At 37.0% G+C, this 20,669-nt stretch overlaps 1 protein-coding gene across 1 annotated transcript in view; it reads right to left on the reverse strand.

Annotated features, from left to right (window-relative positions):
• Capza2 (capping actin protein of muscle Z-line subunit alpha 2) overlaps positions 1-20,669 on the reverse strand; it is a 47,217-nt gene that overhangs the window by 5,667 nt on the left and 20,881 nt on the right. Inside the window, exons 2-8 of the mRNA XM_028871763.2 lie at positions 20,045-20,108; positions 19,242-19,293; positions 14,361-14,424; positions 10,902-11,108; positions 10,062-10,141; positions 6,775-6,853; positions 4,275-4,346 (exon numbers count right to left, since the gene is read on the reverse strand). Coding sequence (XP_028727596.1) covers positions 4,275-4,346; positions 6,775-6,853; positions 10,062-10,141; positions 10,902-11,108; positions 14,361-14,424; positions 19,242-19,293; positions 20,045-20,108 — 618 coding nt within the window. The remainder of the gene's footprint in view (positions 1-4,274; positions 4,347-6,774; positions 6,854-10,061; positions 10,142-10,901; positions 11,109-14,360; positions 14,425-19,241; positions 19,294-20,044; positions 20,109-20,669) is intronic.

Consider the following 20,669-nt stretch of genomic DNA (forward strand, 5'->3'; position numbering starts at 1 on the left):
AGGACTTTGGATGCAGACATGAGGGAAAAATGCAAAGAAAGATTACAAGACATATGCTGGATAAGTTGACCCCTCAACATGGGAACAGCTCTGAGACTTATGAGACATGATAAATCTTGCTGGCTAGAGTCCTCATGACTTATTTATTACACATAATCCTTTCATATGGCATGGACAGAAGTTTGGTTATATAGTCCAAATAGTCGTATAAAGTTGACAGATGCCTTTTACCTGCTCAAACATAGAACAAAAAAAAAATCATCTTTAATTGACTTGTGCACAATGCACATTCCATTCTTGTGTTAATGCAGATATGTATGCTACCTTTAAAAGTCTGTATGCTTTCTGAAAGAAAAAAAGGACCAAACACCAATAAAGACAAGTATCCCAGGTGATCTAGCCTCTCAGAATGCCTATTGTAGGTCCCTCAGAGTTTTGCATCCAGAACATCTTCAAAGCTGCTGAGATGGTCCAGCCTTACAGACTACTCTCACCAGGGCTTCCCATCACACAGAGACTGGATGACAAATGATAGTTAGCTCTCCCAGGATATGATCATTATCCCAATTATCTTAGGGTCCCCTAAAGATGTTTTTGCCCCCAGGCAACAGAAAGCATCCTAGAGAACATGACACCCACATTCCCAAGAGGTGGGGTGGGTGGTTTTTGGTCATTCAGTGGGCTATGAATGTTTGTCATTGTTTAGGGGGATAGGTTACAGGTTGCTACTGGTCATGGTCAGAAAAAGAACTAAACAAAGGAGGTAAGATTCAGGGCTCTCTTTCTGAATAGAAGAAGGGGGATATAGTTCAGAAATGATGGAATAAAAAGGAGGATTGTTGAGTCCACTTTTGAACAACTACCAGCTTCATATATTTTACATTGGTATGGATTTTGTATACTGACACAAATTTAAGGTTATTTTTTGTTATATTGTTTATATATTTCTACTCTTGTTTAAGGTATTGTACCTATGCTGCTCATTTAAAAATGTAAAGTCATAGTCCTTAAAAGCTATTTAGGATAATTAAGGTTAGTAGTTTAGTCATCTTTAATAATCAAACTTGTAGTTATATTAGGTATGTTTTCAAGGTCATACAGGGATATATTTTAGATAAATAGATATTCTTCAAATACTTCAGAAACCTTCAGAATATGGCATTTAAGATGTCTTTATAAGGTTTTTCATGATAGTGAGAGGCATTTGCTCCTGGCAGTACCAATCTACTTCAAAAAAGGATAGGCATTGAAGAACCTCTGTATGGAGTTTGCTATTAATGTGGTGAAGTTAGCCACTGAGCAAGAAATTACCCTTGCCTTGACTGCTGACAATATGTTGTCCAAACTGGACAAGCAGTACACAAAAGATGGTGACTGCTGAACTTTGCCAAGACAAGGTAGGACAGTCCTTCAAAATTCCTGCTTCTCACAAAAGTCTGTCAGATATTCAAGGCCCGTAGGCCAAAGATGGATGGCCCAACATTGCAGAGGAATCCTGGGTGATTGTCCAGGAAGCCAGTTGCTTCTGTCATTTCTATAGTTTTAGAAGGTATGTGCTCTGTACTTCCTGTTTACTCAGGTAATAGTATATCCTCTTCAGGTCTCTGGTGGGGTTGAGGAGGAGATAGTTAAAGTTACAGTTTTCCTTGTTACCAAATTCAGAAAAGAAACTTACATAAGAGATGCAAAATATACAGGGTTTAGAGACATAAAACCTTAAGTCGTTTACCTAAGAAACTGTTTTGAGGTCTAAAAAAAGATAGTTTTGCGTTGGCATTACAAGTTAGGATAAAAATAAATTGGATACAAAACATTGGACTCTCTGAGATAGGATAGATAATGGAATAATGGAATATTTTCTCTAAATTTGCTAAATAGACTGAACATTGTAATTAATATATTTCTTAACTTGATAATTGTCCTTATTGTATATAATTTTACTGTATGAGAGTTAAAACCTTTCCTTTTTATTTAGACAGAAAGAGGGCAATGTTGTGGGACATTTGTACACTGTGTGAAGGTGTATTGCTGTGATTGGTGTAATAAAAAACTGAATGGCCAAGTTACGCAGGAGGTGTAGGTGGGACTTCTGGGAAGAGAGAGGAAGGAGGAGGAGGTAATCAAGGTTCAGGGAGACGCCAACAAGACATGGAGGGAATAAGACATACCGAATGAAAGAAAAGTAAAAAGCCACATAGGTAAAACAGAGATTAATATAAATGGGTTAATTTAAGTTATAAGAACTAGTGGGACAAGCCTAAGCTAAGGCCGAGCTTTCATAATTAATAATAACTTTCCATGTCGTTACTTGGGAGCTGGCTGGCGGGACAGAGAAAAACTCGTTACAAGGAGCTGGAGAGATGGCTCAGCTTGGCTATCCAGAGGACCTGGGTTCTTGTCCCAGCACACATATGGTGGCTCAACAACCATCTGTACCTCTAGTTCCTGTGGATCCAAAGCCCTCTCCTGGCCTCTGCAGGAATGATGTTCACATATTGTACACAGAGAGACTTATCAGCAAAACATACTTTCATATAAAACTAATTAAATAAATAAATAGAGAAATAGGCAATGGATCTGAACATACACCAACCCTCTCCACCCTAAGAAGGAAATGGCCAATAAAAACACGGCAAGGGCCAACTTAATTATCAGGGAGATAGTAAAACAGACTCGACACAAACTAGAGTCAATTGGGAAGAGGGACCCTCAATTGAAGAACTGCCTCTGTCAGACTGGCCCCTGGACATGTCCCTGGGGACATTTTCTTGCTTGTCAAGATTGATGTAGGAGTAACTAAGTAACTAAGATAGACCTGCCCATTGTGTACAGTACTCTGTGGGCACATGGATCTGGGCTGTATAAAAAAGCAAGCTGGAGAAGCCATGGAAACAAGTCAGTAAGCAGCATGGTCTCTGCTTCAGTTACAGTTAGTGCTTTGAATTCCTGCCTCAGCTCCTCTAGATGACGGTGTGGTGGTATGGATGAGACGGTCCCCATGGCCTCATATTTGAATACTTGGTTGCTGGTGGGTGGCTGTTTGGGTAAGATTAGGAGACATGTCCTTGCTAGAAGTGGGAGCGGGCACTGAGATTTCAAAGGACAAGTGCCACTGCCAGTGTGCTTTCTGCTTCCTGTTCATGCTTCAGAAAGTGCTCTCAGCAGCTTTTGTTCCAGTGCCGTTCCTGTCTGTCTGCTGCCTCCTGGCAGGAAGGCGATGGAGTCCCACCCTCTATAACCATAAGCCCCAAATAAACTCTGTCCGTCCCTACACTGCCTCAGTCATGGTGCTTTATCACAGCCACAGCAAAGTGACTAGGACAGATGGACTGTGAAATATAAAATGAAATAAACTCTTTCCTTCTCAGGTTGCTTTCAGTCATGGTGCTTTCTCACAGGAGCAGATAAACTTAAGACAAAGAGCTGTAATCAAAAAGCCAACTTTTAGCAAGGAAGTAGAAAATATGGAGCCCTCAATCTACTGCTAGTGAAACTAAAATGGTTGTAACTCTGGGAAACAATCTGGCAGTAGTTCAAAATACTAAACATATCACATGAATCAACAATTCCATTCCTATGTACAACAAGAAATTTAAAAAGGTCTACACAAAAAATAGTACATGGATGTCCAAAAGAAGCTAGAAAATTGGCCGGGCGGTGGTGGCGCACGCCTTTAATCCCAGCACTCGGGAGGCAGAGCCAGGCGGATCTCTGTGAGTTCGAGGCCAGCTTGGGCTACCAAGTGAGCTCCAGGAAAGGCGCAAAGCTACACAGAGAAACCCTGTCTCGAAAAAACCAAAAAAAAAAAAAAAAAAAAAAAGAAGCTAGAAAACAGCAATGCCTAGACTAACTGGTGGGTGAATGAAGCTACATACCCATACAGTAGACTATTATTTGGCAACAGAAGTGATTTAAACCATAACAGAAGACAAAGACCAAAACTATCAAACTGAAAAAAGTCAATAACAAAGAACATTATTAAAATACTGGTTGTATGTAATGTCCATAATAGACAATTCCATCATGTCAGAAAGTAGATGGTAGCATCCGCTGCACAACCACAATTACTTTAACTTCACAAAACCATGAATTCAACAGCATGAGAATTACCCCACAGAGCTGCCCACAATAGATAGAGTTGCAAATTCTCACCAACTTTAATCTACTTGAAAACTCTAAACTGACGGAGAAATACCACCAAAAGTCAACTGTAAAGTTGCTGTTTTACAGAAATATTAGGTTATTTTATGTTCATTTTGGAACTGATTACTTACAGACACTGTGAGGGAATCCTGTATATCTTTATGACTCACTAGCTGAACATTACCATCTTCATAATAATGAACCTGTTAGAGAAAGAAAATAAAGCAAGCACATTACAGAAATATGGTTTCCAGGGCACCACCACTTCCATCAACAGACATGCCTACCAGTTTCAGCTCAAGCTCAGACTTTCTTGGTGGGCTCTAGACCTTCGAACTCCACCAGCCATAAGTCTAGAAGAGACTAAATATTCCTGCTATTATTCACACATACAGCAATTGTCACTATTAGATATTTTACCTCATAGCCACTCTACTGGTGCCCAAACTTGTAATGTCTAAAACTAATCTAATAATATTCTCTTCTGGCCGGGCATAGTGGCACATGCTTTTAATTCCAGCACTTGGGAGGCAGAGGCAAAGGATCTCTGTGAGTTCAAGACTAGACTCATCTACAGAGAGAGTTCCAGGATGGCCAGGGCTGCAAAGAGAAACCCTATCTCAAAAAAAGAAAACAACAACAAAAAAATTAAAACAAAACAAACACTGATTCTTTGTGTATTTCTAACAATTACTTCCCCTAAATTTAGACATGAATTTACTCAATAAATATTAACTGACTCATTACTATATGCTATATAACACTGTAGATATATGGCTTTTAAGACATAGCTCCTGACTTCATACTGCAACACAAGCACATTAGCAGATTCTCTCAGAAGGAATAAAAAGAGCTCTGGGATAAATCACAGGAATGTGGTATTCTGTAGCAGGACTATACAGAAAGCAGGAACAATGGACTAATTGAGGAAATACATAGTTAATACACTAGTCAGCTCTGGGTCTTGTGTATCATGCAAATATTTCTATTGTGGATCACAAAATGGTGTTAAACTTGAAAGTGACAAATAGAGATTTAAAATTTTAAATTATCTGTGGTGAAGGCAACATGAAAAATAGATTAGGAAACATAACGGTGGTTTGGATGAGAACAGTCTCAATAGGCCCATATATCTGATTGCTTGGACCCGAGTTAGTGAAACTTTTTGGGAAGGATCAGGAGGTGTGGCCTTGTTGGAGGAACTGTGTCTCTGGGGGCACCCTTTGAGGTTTTTGTTGTTGTTGTTTTCTCTGTGTAGCTTTGTGCCGTTCCTGGATCTCGATCTGTAGACCAGGCTGGCCTAGAACTCACAAAGATCTGCCCATCTCTGCCTCTGCCTCCCCCTCCAGATTAAAGGTGTGCACCACCACTGCCCGGCCCCCTTTGAAGTTTTAAAAGCCCTCACTATTTCCAGTTAGCACCTTGTACTGATGAATCAGGATGTAAGTGATCAGCTACTGCTCTGAGCACCACAGCTGCCTGCCTGCTGCCATGCTCCACCATGGAGTCACTCTCTGAAACTGTAAGCCCAAATACCCTTCCATCTGTAAATTGCCTTGGTCATGATGTCTCGTCACAGCAATAGAAAAGTAAGCAGACCGGGAGTAAATGAGTTTAACAAAATAAAGTTGCAATACATGCTAAGCACTAAAGGCAGAACTGGGACAAGCTGGTCCAACAGGAGCATCATTTTTGAAAGTGATCTAATTGTCTGGGTAAGAGCTATTGAGGCCAAACTGAAAGGGAAAACATTAACAATGATGACCACCATTCAGAGTCCTTTGTCTCTGACTAAGCATTTTACCCATGAACTAATTCTCAAATAATCTAAAAACTCTTAAACTGTTTTCAATAGGGAAATAAGCAGATCAAATAACTTCTGAAATCACACAAACAATAACTGGTTAGAATTCAAACTCATGATATTGGATTTAAAACTTCAACTTTTATTCTTGAGTCCCTAAAGGAACAGGCACAAAAACATATAAGGGCAACAGAACATAAGACTAGAAAGTACATCAAAGCCAGATGACAAAGCTTCAGCACTGTTCATTTTTATTCCTTTACAGCTTTAAGATTACAGTTAATTTTCACAATGGGTGATACTGTGATGCAGGAACCCAAACAAAGATTAGCCAGTACATTCCTTTAACTTATATAGTAATATTCAAACAAGCAGTTACTTATATTAAATGTTCTACATAAATATTGGAATTTACATTAATAACCAGAGTTCAGTTCTAGTGCATTTCAAACAAGGAGTTATTTAAAAGTTATATGTAATATAGTAAGTAATATATGTATATATTCTTATGCTTCACCCAACTCCATTTGTTTCAGATCATAAAACACACTCAACTCAAATGCTTAGTTGAACAAACTATATGAAGAGGAGACCAAAGGGCAGTATCTAATTTTAGTTCTGTCTCAGAAACTGTCAGCTATTCTCAAGGACTTTTAATGACTAGGGTGACAGGTTACTTAAAAGACTTAAAAAGAACACTACTTGTTTTTCCCACTGCCCTAAAAAAATCCAGAAAGGTTATGGTGCACTATGAAAGTATAAGCTGCTTAGCTATGTCTTGGTTTAGAACCTTCTAGAGATCCTTAAATTATCTCTTTATTTCATACCTGAATTTTCAAGATGCCAACCACCTGTGTGGTGGAAGGAGTGACTGTAAACTTCCACTCTGACCTCCAACGACCATTCCTTAAAAATAAAAACAGCAGCTGTAAATAAGGGCAGGGAAAATAATTTGAATCAATATTGTTTCAGGTTTAAATTTAATGTTACAGTGTGAAAGAGGATAGGAGAAAGACATTGGGCCCAGACTTTATAACCACTGAAATACTCAAGAGATTCAACGTTTAGTTTTAAGACACATTAAATCTTTAACCAAGAAAAGACATATTATTTATATAATAAATATAATTCAGAATTCTAGAACTAAAGCTTAAAATACAATTTAAAACTAACATAAGCATTGTTTTAACATGTATGTATTTATGTATTTTGTGCATATGTGTATGTATCCCTGTGCCACCTCATGCATGTGGAGGTCAGAGGACAAATTGTTGCTCCTCCATTATGTGGGTTCCAGGAAGCACATTTAGAGCATCAAACTTGGCAAGCAGATAGCTCTCTTTACCTGCTGAGTCATCATCTTGCTGGCCCTAAAACACTCTTAAAAGTTTTAAACTACCTCTTTTTGTATGTTTGAGTAGGGAGGGTACACATGTATTCAGGTACATGTAGGGACATTTTGGGTGTTGTATCTAAGGAGGCATCCACTTTGTTTTTTTTTTTTTTCCAGAGCTCACCAAGTTTGCTAGGTTGGATTATCAGAGAACCCCAGGGGTCCACCAGTTTCCTCCTCTCCAGCTCCGAGTGCACCATCATGGAGATCAAGTTCAGGTCCTCATCAGTTACCAACTGAGCTATCTCCCCAGTCCCTCAAGTGATTTAAGAAATAACTCAAGTTGTGAAGTATCATGGCTTATCCCCAAACACAAATGGAGCTGTTTGACATTTACCAAATGACACAAAGTAACAACAAATAATCAGTTAAGTTTTGCTACCTAGAGATACACTGGTAGATTCACTTGCCTTTTCAGTTGCCAACATGAAATTTAAGATTTCACACAAAAGGCACCACTTTCAAAAAGGGGTTTGGTGCTGGCATACAAATTAGCATATTCACAATAGGAAATAATACACGGTTGATTTATTGTTTTCATATTCTTTTATGACAGTCTTTGCACAGAAATCCTTTTCAGTCATTTTTTTCTTTGTACATTAACTACATTCTATTATGCTTTACTGAGTTTTTAAAAAAAGTTTCTCTTAATGGATCGTTAGACTACTTACTGTTCACTATAAAATTACTTCCAGGTTTCTTAGCCCATGAGAAAAGTCTATATAATGACAAAATCCTCATACTTACAGTCAACACACATTATCTGAAAACTAAAAGCTAATGTAATGAGTAACAGGTCTTTGAGTGGCTTATCTAAGCATATTCACAGAAGCCTGGCTGAAACATAATCTAAATCTCATCATTTTTGTTTCACATTTCCAAAATAAGTTATTTTTTTTTATTAAGGCATTATACCAAGAAAAACCTGAGTCCTAAATACATGCATTACTCTGAGAATATACATATACTGCCACTGACTACGCCAAGAAAAAAAAAAATCCAACTCACATAATGGTACCACAATTGGAGAATAATTCCAAAAGGTTCTTATATACCTTCTCCTCAACAGAGTAAATGGCCAACATGTCTTAGTTTTCATTAATAGTCTATATCTCTTTTATTAATTTTATAATTGCAAATGTGTTCCTTCAACTAGTATTTATTAAGATCCTAACACTGCCAGACATGAGAAAACAAATGTGATGATTTGAAGTGAAGTCTAAGAAGCTCTTAAGACTACCTTGCTCTTCTTAGGTTTTGGTTTTTTTTTGTTTTTGCTTTAAAACAGGGTCTCACCATGAACCTAGGTAGGCTGCAATTCTCCAATCCTCATGCCTTAGCGTCCTGAGTGCTGGGATTACAGATGTACACTATCAAGGCCAGCCTAAAATTTATTTTTTCTACAATGTGAAACTCATTTTTAGCTTCAAAGATACAGTAGTCACAGTGGTGACTAAAAAAAGGAGTCAGTATGTAAAATGATATAACGGGAATAGAAAACTCAAGACATTTAATTCATTTACTATATAGTAAAGCAGCTCAAGGTTGCTTTTGAAAGTCAGTAATAAGTTCCCCAGAAGATTTATAAAGCTTAGTAACAACTTTTACTTAATAGTTCAACCTCAACAGTTGATTTTATTTTTATTTCCTGGAACAAAAATACATAAACAATAACTTTCTAAAGATTTACTAATTTAGGATTATGGAGCTAAGATGGAGAACCTCTGTATGCCACAATCTTTAGGAAGCTGTAGTCTGTCAGCTGGGCATATGTTTAGATATGGATGATGAATTTGCATTCCTCTAAATATTCTAGCTAACCTTTATGTAACCCGGCATTCATTTCTGACATGACTAAGTAATGGAGAAGCCTTGGGTTAGGGTCCAAACTGGTCTAACTGGGTTATTGACATTTTTAACTTTACCCTCAAGAGGATCCCCAAACAACTTGGCTAATGAAACAAAATTCAATATACTTGAAAGGTAAACATTTTCATACTTACTCTGATATTCATAATGTATTAACAAAAAGGGGTCCAAAACTACAATTTCATTCAATTTGAACTAGTAAAAATCTAGCGAACCTTAGAAATTTATAATACACAATCCCAGAATAAAAACTCAACAATTTTCCAAACACCTGATTAATGGAGCAAATAAATATGGGAAATGCAGATTTTTATACAAAAAACTATTGTGTACGTGGTTATAAAGGATGCTTGTAATTCTACCTTTTCATACTATCCAACAAAACCATGTACACACACACACACACACACACACACACACACACACACACACACACACACACACACACACACAGTCTAACCTAAAGTTCCCAAGTTTAAAGAAGACTCATGGTTCTTAGTTTTTTAACATCTCTGTCCTCTCTCCTGAGTAAGCCTCATACAAGAACACCTGTTCTCAGCATGAGCAGATGGACCTACCACCTGCTCTGCTTACAAGAACACATGTTCGCTTAGGTTGCCCCTGTTCCTTTCCCAAATTGTTCTGCTCTCCTATATTCTTTGATGAATGTCATCAGATTTACTGCATTCCAATGACCGAGATGATCATTATGAAGAAAGTATCTTTCAAATTCTCAAAGAGCAGTAATTTTATATACCAAGTTTATATTGCTCTTAGTCACACACAAGGTACAGTCTATGTTACATGGAATATAAATAATGTTAAAATTAAGTACACAAAACTTTAACTTACCAAAAGTTTTTTGCTTGGAACTGATGGCTTTCTATGCATGCAATAATGGTTTGCTGCCCATCTATTTTTTTGCCATACACCTATTGGCAAAGAAAACAAGAACAACAATGAGTTTACATAGGGCCACAGAATGTCTAACTTTAAAGCGTCTAGAAGGTACTATAGAAAGTAGGCATAAACTGTGATGTATAGTCATTATAGGTTGGGTAGGTAAACAGAATCAAGGCCATGTGGTTTCACAAGCTTGCTCAGATGCCCAGATTCTATCCTGATTAAATTTCTGAAGGATTCTAAGTGAGGGATTTTTCAGGATCTTATCTGCATTTCTAAAGATCACTATGGCTATGGAGAAGACCAAACTCAGGTGCTAAAGAGCCTATCTGAATATAAATAATCCTAGGAAAGTTCAAAAACAAAAAACATTCAGATTTTCTATTGTATTTCATTCTGAAAATAAAATACGTTAAATCAATGAACAAATAACATTAAAACAACAGGAAACTAAAAAATACTTGAAGTGATTCCATTTCTAAATTATTTTATTTGTTCTAAGTTTTCTGTAATTGAATTACAGTTAATTTTAGCTGGACTGAGATGAGACATGGACAGAAGACTAAAGATCATTTTCTTTAATCCAGTGTCCATCTGAATTGAGTTTAATGCACAGTCTACTACCATTTGAGGATATCATAATGTAGTTTTAGAAAGATAGACATTCTTTGAAGAAAAAAGTTAGAAGCTATAGCTGTTAGTTCTACACATTACTGCAAATTTTGGGGATTTATGCAAACTGTCACATAGGTGTTAAGAAACAAAAAGAACTGCCCACTGATGACTCACAGTGCAGACCCCATTCGGATAATGTTCTTTTACATAAGCTCGAAGTGCATTTTCTACTGAAGTTCTCCATGATTCAATTGCATTTTCTGCTTCGTATGGTCTTGGATCAGTTGCTTCCTTTCTTAAATGATCAAATTTGAAACAGATTCTGTTTTTTGGATCCAAAAACTTTCCATTTCCCAAGTCTCCATGTTCTGTTATCAACACCTTTAATTTTCAAATGAATTTAAGAAAAAATATTAACATGAATGCATAGTAACAAACACTTGCTTAATCCACTTTCTGAAACTGGAAAATTATACTGTAAGCAACTGCTTTAAGTATACTGTGCAAATATAGTGCCCAAAGATACAGGAGGTATTCTCAATTAGTGTGCATCAGAGTATCTTTTAATACAGTTTTGGACACTAAGTGGGGAACTGACTATCTGCCATCCATCTGTCCTCCTACCCACACTAGCTTACTATTTCTGATAGCAGGCCTAAGTCCCTAAAAACCAAGATCCTGTCAATCTGATGGTTTTAATCCATCGGCTCTTCAGTCCTTTGTTTGGTGCCCACAGTCTTTTCTGTAATCCAGCATGTGTTTTGGTTTCTTATAAACTAATCACTACTACTAACTTCCAAAAATTTAAAAACATAATTTATACATTTATGTAATTTAAGAAACATGAATTTTGTGTCTTACGTAAAAAAAAAAAATTTAAAGAAACACAAAAGCCTTTTCTTCTGTAGCTGTCCTAGTCTGTGAATACTGACCCATGACAGGACTTTCCCATCCCTCTGGTGTAAATCATGCTGACAACTAAGGATGTAGCTTTTCTAAAATTATTGTAGTAAAAAAATGCCACATTAGATAAATATGCATACCTATCTATCTATGTATCTGCATACACTTATGGCTTGTGGGCCATTGTTTTCAAAGAATGATAAAAATACTTATAAACATACACATTCTTATGCCTCTTGTTGGGCTGACCCAGACCTTTGGCCCAAGATGAAAATCACCTAAAACACCAAGATGGATGACCCAGCCTCATTGGGAAAAAGGAAACTGAGGATTTTATACTTCCTCAGAAGTCTGCTGACACCTTGTCTCAACAGAACTTGACCACAACCTCCTGTTATCGTAATGGCAAGAGGAAAACCTACCCACCAAACTCCATACAGTTCCTTTTGCCTATGACAATTCCTTCCCCTTAATGCTCTCCTGCCACATTCCTGGCCAATTAAAAGACCCTATGAAAGCCCAAACTCCCTTTCAGCAGGGTTACACTTCCTTCTCTTGGGAACAGCCTGGCAGTTCATAGCCTGAATCAAGTTTTGCCTTTTGGCCATAGCATGGCTCTGGTGGTCTTATTCTCTCGTAAAGCCACACATACCTGGATTTTTCTCAACATAAACATCTATGGAAATCCCTTAAAGTCTATTAGCTATCTTTCACTATCCTCTTTAATGGTTGCATAATATCCAATGGTGTTAATATAACTTAATCCACCAATCTATGACCTGCATGTCATCTCCTTATCTTCTTTTCTGGAGAAGGGTAAAGCACCATTAAAAATAATGAAATATTGTAAATCCTTAACATTGTTCTTATTTACAATAGATACTTTTTAAACTGTATCTTTTTATTTTCAAAATTTTATCCATTTATTATTTATTTGGTTTTTGAGACAGGGTTTCTCTGTGTAGCCCTGGCTGTCCTAGAACTCACTCTAGATCAGGATGGTCTCTAACTACTGCCTCCGCCTCTCAAGTGCTGGGATTAAAGGCGTGTGCCACCACCGCCTGGCTAACTTTTTAAACTTTAATTGACACATAGCAATTAGTATCAGAAGTCTTTTTTTTTTTTTTGGTCCTTCTAGAGACAGGTCTTGAAACTTGCTTTGTAGACCAGGCTGGCCTTGAACACAGAGATCTGCCAGACTCTGCCTCCCAAGGACTGGGATTAAAGTCATACACCACCATGTCTGGCTTAGAAGACAGCTTTTCAGAGTCAGGTCACTCTTTCCACTGTTGGGTTCCAGGGGTCAAAATCAAGTCATCAGGCTTTTCTCAATAAGCCATCTTACTGGCTCTTTATTGGTTACTAATTTTAAAGTTTTAAACCTATACTCATGTGTGAAATTAGTATACACCAGTTCTTAAGAACTTTTTTGTTTTGAAGTACTGAAATTATGCTGCTAGCTTGTTAAAATGACTTTAGGAACCATTAAACATTTGAAAAAGACGTACTTTCTAATGTAGCACATTTTCTTCTAGGGATTAAAGAAAACCACTGTCAATGTTACCAGAAATACAAAGACAATCAATGTAGTATTGCTTGTAATGGTAACCAACTAAAAAAATCAAAAGACCAAAATCTGCAGAAATAAACAAGTATGACTATATATCTTTAAAAATATATTATGTGTATGCATGTTTGCGTGTCTGTTCATATGAGTGTAGGTGCTCATGGAGAACAAAAGAGGGCATCAGAACCTCTGAAGCAGAAGTTAGAGATAGTTGTGACCGACCTGAAGTGGTTGCCGGGAACAATCTTGGGTCCTCTACAAGAGCAGCTTGCCCTCCTAACTGCTGACTCGCCTCACTACTCGCACACATGCAGAGCTGTGTATGTTTTCCCTCTGGTTACAAATCATCTGTCTAGTCTTACAATTCTTCCCTTGAACTACACAACTTATATTATATAATCATACCAAACATAAGCAACCAAACTTTTCACATTCTTTCAAACCTTTTTTCTTATACTGTCCCCTTAGTTAATGCAATCCATGTAATTATGACTTAACAGAATCACCAGTCAGACTATGACCGCTCTAAAGAACAAAAAAAAAAAAAAAAAAAAAAAGAAAAAAGGAATAACCTCTTGTGAGTTGTTTTAGAAAAGAATACAGAAAGACTTGTAGATTTAAAACAATTATTTTCTAGGAACCTTATTATTTTATGTTTTTGTTTAAAAAAAAAGATTTATTTATTTTATGTATGAGTGCTCTTATTTGCATGTACACCTTTATGCCAGAAGAGGACATCAGATCCCAGTAGAAGATGGTTGTGAGCCGCCATGTGGTTGCTGGGAATTGAACTCAGGACGCGTGGAAGAGTGGCCAGTGCTCTCAACCGCTGAGCCATCTCTCCTGCCCCCATCTTATGTTTTTGAAAGCAAGGTTATTCAATGTAGCTCAGGCTATCTTGGTACTCACTATGTAACTCAAGCTATACTTGAACTAAAGGCAGCCCTGCTGATTCAGCCTCATGTAGGCTGGAACAAAAGGTGTAAGCTACTATACCTGGTTAGTACTGAAAGTGACTTTCTGATAAATGACCACTTCAATTATTTTGCCAGTAAATGCCTATGATTAAAATGATTAATATTATACCATCTCATAATTCTTCCCAGATAAAACTTTATAAATAAAACAAAAAGCAGTGGGAATTTGGGTTTTATGAAACATACCTGATCTTCATAGCCTTCAATTTTTACTGGTGTAAACTGGTCCAAGTTATACTGTGCAAATGCACTAAAAAAGAAAAAGTCCATTTATTTAAAACTATACTAACATTTTAAAAAGTCACCTGCCAGGAAATCTATACTATACATGTTGAGGTTAATAAAAATTGTAATTCTCTTACCAACCCTCTGTTAACTATAGCTAAAATATAGATACAGTTGCTTTAAAAACCAAATAATGATATGCAGCTTTTAACTTGGCAAAATAAAATATAACCAGTAAATGTAAATGTCCTCTTATTCAAGAACCTGAAAGCAATGATTATCAATATATAATGTACATAAACAATTATTTAAGAAATTAGTAGGCCGGGCGTTGGTGGCGCATGCCTTTAATCCCAGCACTCGGGAGGCAGAGCCAGGCGGATCTCTGTGAGTTCGAGGCCAGCCTGGGCTACTAAGTGAGCTCCAGGAAAGGCGCAAAGCTACACAGAGAAACCCTGTCTCTAAAAAAAAAAAAAAAAAGAAAGAAAGAAAGAAAGAAATTAGTAAACAGACTAGGTATTGTGATAATAAAACAGTTCCTATGCCAAAGGTCTTACAGTTGAATATGAGAGAATAGCAAATGAGAATATATAGCCAAAGCAAAAAGTAGAAAGTAATATTGGAAAATTAGCAATGAATTTTTGAGGCAAAAGTGAAAACAAACAAACCTAGACTAATTTCCTGAATGTGACACTGAGCAATGAAGTGGGCTCGGTCTTCTAGAAAGTGGGAGATGGGTCAGTGGGTAAGAGTGCTTACTGCACATGAGGACCTGCATTCAGATCTCCAGGAATCACATAAAAGACACAGCACTGTCTGTAACCCCAGTGCTGGGGACAGAAATAGGGTCCACTGGGCAGCAAGTCTAACCAAAAGGGTGAGCTTCAGGTTCAGTGCAACACCCTGTCTCAAAATGTAAGGTGGAGAGAAAGAGATGCCATGTCAATCTTGAGCCACACATACACACATGGGCAATTACATTTAAATATACATATACACATACAGACAAGAAAAAGAGGGACAGGGAGAAGAGAGTGGATAACAGGAAGAAAAGAATGCTTTAATAAGAGGGACCAGTAGGAGTAAAGGCATAAAAGAGGTCCAATGTCACAGAAAGCACCAAGCTGTGGCTGGAGTTTTCTCCAGTCCCACCCGGGCCTGTAGCCATTCAGACCCAAGTAAACACATACTATGTTAAAGTTAAAACCTTCCCTTTTGAAGAAAAAAAAAAAGAAAGAAAGAAAGAAAGAAAAGGGGAAGTGCTGGGGATGCTGTGAATGTGTTGCTCTGATTGATTGATAAATCAAATGATTGGCCAGTAGCCAGACAAAAAGTATAGTATAGGCAGGATAAGCAGAGAGAATTCTGGGAACAGGAAGGCTGAGTCAGGAGATGCTGCTAGCCACAGCCACCAGGAGAAGCAAGATGTAAAGATACCGGTAAGCCACGAACCATGTGGCAAGGTATAGATTTATAGAAATGGATTAATTTAAGATGTAAGATCTAGCTAACAAGAAGCTTGAGCCGTTAGGCCAAACAGTTTTAATTAATGTAAGTGTCTGTGTGTTTACTTGGGTCTGGGTGGAACTGGAGAAAACTCCAGCTACACCAAGCAGGTGCTCCCTGGTATTTACTGAGTTGCACTGGAGATCTTCTGAAACTGTTGATTATGACTATGCTTGTTTGTGACGGCAAAGGAGGCTTGTCATACTGCATGTATGGAGGTCAGAGGACAACGCTATGGAGCTGGCCCTCTCTTTTCACCTGTACATGGGTTCAGGAGATGGACTCGGGTCAAAGGCTTGCATGTATGGGTACAGAGCACCACTACTCACTGAGCCATCTCACCAAACCCTGGAAGGTCTTGAAGATAGAATAATTTTGAATAATTACTTTGAGAGGCAAAGCATAGTAACAGATGTGCCTCTGAATTAGTGTGGCAGTAGTACATATGACAAATCATGCAGTGAAGAGATTAGAAACTCATAAAACCCGCAGAAGAAACCTAGCTACGAAATGGTGAAAGACTCAAGGCCTCTCTTGTAAGTTAAGAATAATGTACTTATGAAGTAATTATATAACACAAGTATAGGAAAGACTCAAGGTATGAAAAATTATATATAGAACTCCAACTGTGTTCTATTAAAGTGATACTACTGTATATATAGGAAATTGTCTCCATTTCAACCGAACGATACTGGGTTCTGAACTTTAAGACTATATCTACTGCGAGAGTAATAAATATAAAACCACCAAAGTAAAATTAAATCGCCACCTCTTGAAGTTCCCAACACAGCATTTTAAAAACCGATGGAAGCAAACACAAAAGCGCACAGACAGGACTCGCTTTTGACTTTTTTTTTTTTTAACACATTAAGTAATTTTCCTAAATAGCCTCAATGTGGTCAAACTGTCACAATTTGTATATGCAACGCTCACCAAAGACTCCTGTTCCACAGCTGGTGTGGCTACTGCGGGAGGCTCTGAAAGTTTGAGGAAGTGAGGACTAAGCTGGTGGAAGCAGGTCACCAGGTCATGGCTCTGAAGGTTACACTCATCTCCTGGTTCGGGCTTTGCTCTTGGCTTCCTGGTCCTCTGAATGGCCTCAGTTACATGCTCCTCCCACCATGACTTTCTCACCATTATTTCCTGCAGCTCTGCAAAACCATGAGCTACACTAAGCCTTTCCCCCCATAAGTTGCTTCTATCAGGTATTGTATCACAGCAATGCAAAATCACTAAGAAGACACTCACCCTTGAATTATTTACTTCAAAGGTATGTTTGTAAATTGAATCACTTAGAGTTTAGCATTAATTCCTCTAGCAAAAGCTGTTTTTTTTTTAAAAATAGACTTTAAAAAATGTAATCAGCACTTTAGTAGTAGGTGACCCCAAAGCCTTTTACTGCCTATAGCATCAAACCTCACATATCTTTAACCTGGAAGCAGAGGTAGGAAGAATAGTAAACTTGAAAAACATGAAGCAAATATGTGACAAGGCAAGTTTTATCTAAAACTATTAAAGCAAATAAACTGTACAGTATAGTGCAAAAGGTACTCAATAACGGAGCAATCAGAATATATGGGTTTTCTTCCAATCCTATCATTAGCTAGTATGAACCTCATTTACCTTATAAACCAAGTTTGTACTAGATGACTTCCAAAGACCCTTCCAATAAATATAACTATCCTATTTAGCATTTAAGAACCAGCCAAAGGGCTTTGGGAGATGGTTTGGTAGTTAAGAGAATATACTGAATTTGCAGTAGCTCCCAGTACCCATGCTGGGCAGCTCACAACTGCCTATAACTACAGTTCCAAGAGATTCAATATTCTCTTCTGTCTTCTGAGTACCAGCACTCACACGCACATACCCACATGCAAGCATACACACACACATACAATTAAAAATAACCCCCAAAATTTTTTTCAAAATAGAAATGAAAGTGTTCTTCCTTTGGGTTCTGAAGGCCTTTGATATGTATCTAGTATTCTATTTTATTTCATATGGTGTTATATTGGACATGTCTGAATCCAATGAAAAAATTTCCCATGAGGCTTACTGATTTCATAATAGTGAAGCCCGATATTCTTTGGTCTGCTGAATAAATGAGTATTTGGAGGTATTTCATAGTGTTCTAGATGACAGGCTCTTTCAGTGAGTCTGATTTTACTTTGAAACATACTGAAATTTTGGCTTTTAGTAAAGATGTATCAACTCTATCCACTCTAAAAGGAACAATAGTCCTGCTTTCTCCCCTGCTTACAGAAAGAGGAAAAAAAAAAAAAAAGACTAGAAAAGATGAAGCCAAGGGTGGAAGAAAGGAACACATGGAGGAAAGAGATTATGAATGCATCAAAGAAATTCAGTATCAAAAACAACTGAAGAGGAGCCCACATTTCTGTTACACATTTGCTCCCGAGAACTGGCATGGGAACAGTGTTTTTGTGATACCTCCTAAACTTAGGCTATCCAGGCTTTGGACTGCTTTTTAATAGCAGTGACAATCATTTTTTTTTTTTTTGAGAGAAAATTCAAGTTGAGATTTGAAAAATGCACATGTTGTATATGATGTACATAGTTTATATGTATATGTATATATGTATGTGAGTGATGTTGGAGGTTAGAAGAGAACTTGAGGTGCTTGCTGGTCTTTGCCTTTCACCTCATTTGAAGTAGGTCTCCTCATCACAGCTGAGAACAGCATGCTACCTGGCCTAGAGGTTTCTGGGGATTCCTGTCTCCACCTCCTATTTTTCACCAAAGGGGCACTGGGATTACAGGTGTATGCTGCAGCGTTTGGCCTTTATTTGCATTCAAGATTGGAACTCTGAACCTCATGCTTATATGGCAAATGTTTTATCCACTGAGCTGGTCCACAAGTTGGAACATTCTAAACAACTCAAAGCAAAGTAAGTGAAACAATGATGTCAATGTTCTTTTGGTTCAAAAGTCTTTCAGAAGATACTGAATCAGAGTAGCTTGAAGGCCAATCAATGATTTAAATTATATATCTGCATTTCACAGATACCCTCCCATGAGTTCCAATGATCTCAAATGAACATTTAGTTTTGAGAAACTATACAAAGAATATGAATGATGTTATGTAGTATGTAATATAGTGGCAAATATACAAAGAGAATTTTATTTCATATTTGTCCCTAACTACCCCTGTGACTTCTCAGTCCAACATATATATGTAAATGTGAATACTTACATAATTAGTTACACAAACTTTACTGCATTTCATAAACTCTATGTCAAGGATTAGTGCTTCACTATCACCTTTATAGTATCTTTTCTTTCCCAATCATTTTAGTTACGGAAACATAAAATACTTACTGTGCTGCTCCTTCCCTGAGAAGATTATCATTATTAAGCAATAACCGAACATCTGCAAAACAATATTATGTTTTATATATTATTCTGTTTAAATATTGCAAGGAGTACAACTTGTTTTATCTAGATATTAACACCTCCATACACACAAGATCAAAATATTCTAATGACCAAACTATCCACAAATGCACACCACAGTATTTAAAAAAAAAAAAAAAGATTTTGGCTAGGTAACAGAAGAGGAAATTAAAAAAAAAAAAAAAAAAAAGCCAGTTCATACAGTTGCTTTAGGCAGATATACAGTATCTCCACAAAGAACTAAAGATAACTTGCACCAGAAAATGGTCTGATATGATTTCCAGAAAATCCTTAGCATTATGTTTCTTAGTTTGACAACACAATTACAGATTTCAAATGAGTGTGGTCTATAGAAAACATAATTAAACAGGCAAGTTTGTGTGCAAGGGGCAGCAAAAAGTTTTCTGTCCTTCCAGACTCTTGCAAGGACAGAAAAACACTCCCACTTTCATTAACTTTTGGTAAGTTTCATTTCCTTAAAAATAATACAATAAAGTTCTTAAGAGAAAGAATTAATACATCAAGCCTTAGTGTTACAAATTAAACACATCATGGGGGCTCAAAATGGTTCAGCTATAAAAGTACTTGCCATGGTAGCCTGACAACCTGAGCTGGATCCTCAGAACCCAAGGTGGAAGGAGAAAACCAACTCATGCAAAATTGTCCTTTGACCTCTACATACACACACAAATAATAATAGTAAGTTTTTAGGTATTTTAAAGACTTACCATTAAAAACCTCATTAAATTCTCCAGGAGGGGCATGAATGATGAATTTTGCTGCTATACGTACCTAAGACAGAAATGAAGGCATAAATATCACAGTATACATTCTGCTAAAATAACAGAAAAAACAAATCACTATTACATAAATTTCAAAGTTCTTTAGAGACTATAACATTTCTACACTCACACAAGTTTGTTGTTACTATTTTAGTTATTTAATATAATTGCACCATACAAGCTAAATGAAGGTAAAATATCTAACTTAATACAGTTAAGTATTTAAAGCTGTCTACAGATAAGCATTTTCTCACAATTTTACTTCTTTTAAACCAAAGTAAAGAAACGTGAAGAAATCCTTATGTGAATAAAGATAAAAGTTAGGTAGGTACACTGATGACAGGTGATTTACTCAAAACTAGGTACAGTGCAGGCAAACATTTCCAAAATACACAATACCCTGAATGCTGAAAAACTTCTGGTCCTAAACATTTAGAATCTTTATCTAGATACACAATTTTATCAGCAAACCTATACAAAGTACTCTTGCAATTTAACAGATGAAAACAACAAACAAAATCTAAGCAAAATATGAGAATGGATACTTCACCAAATAGGATAAGCACAAGAT

The sequence above is a fragment of the Peromyscus leucopus genome, chromosome 3 (assembly GCF_004664715.2).
Source record: "Peromyscus leucopus breed LL Stock chromosome 3, UCI_PerLeu_2.1, whole genome shotgun sequence".
Lineage (NCBI taxonomy): Eukaryota > Metazoa > Chordata > Mammalia > Rodentia > Cricetidae > Peromyscus > Peromyscus leucopus.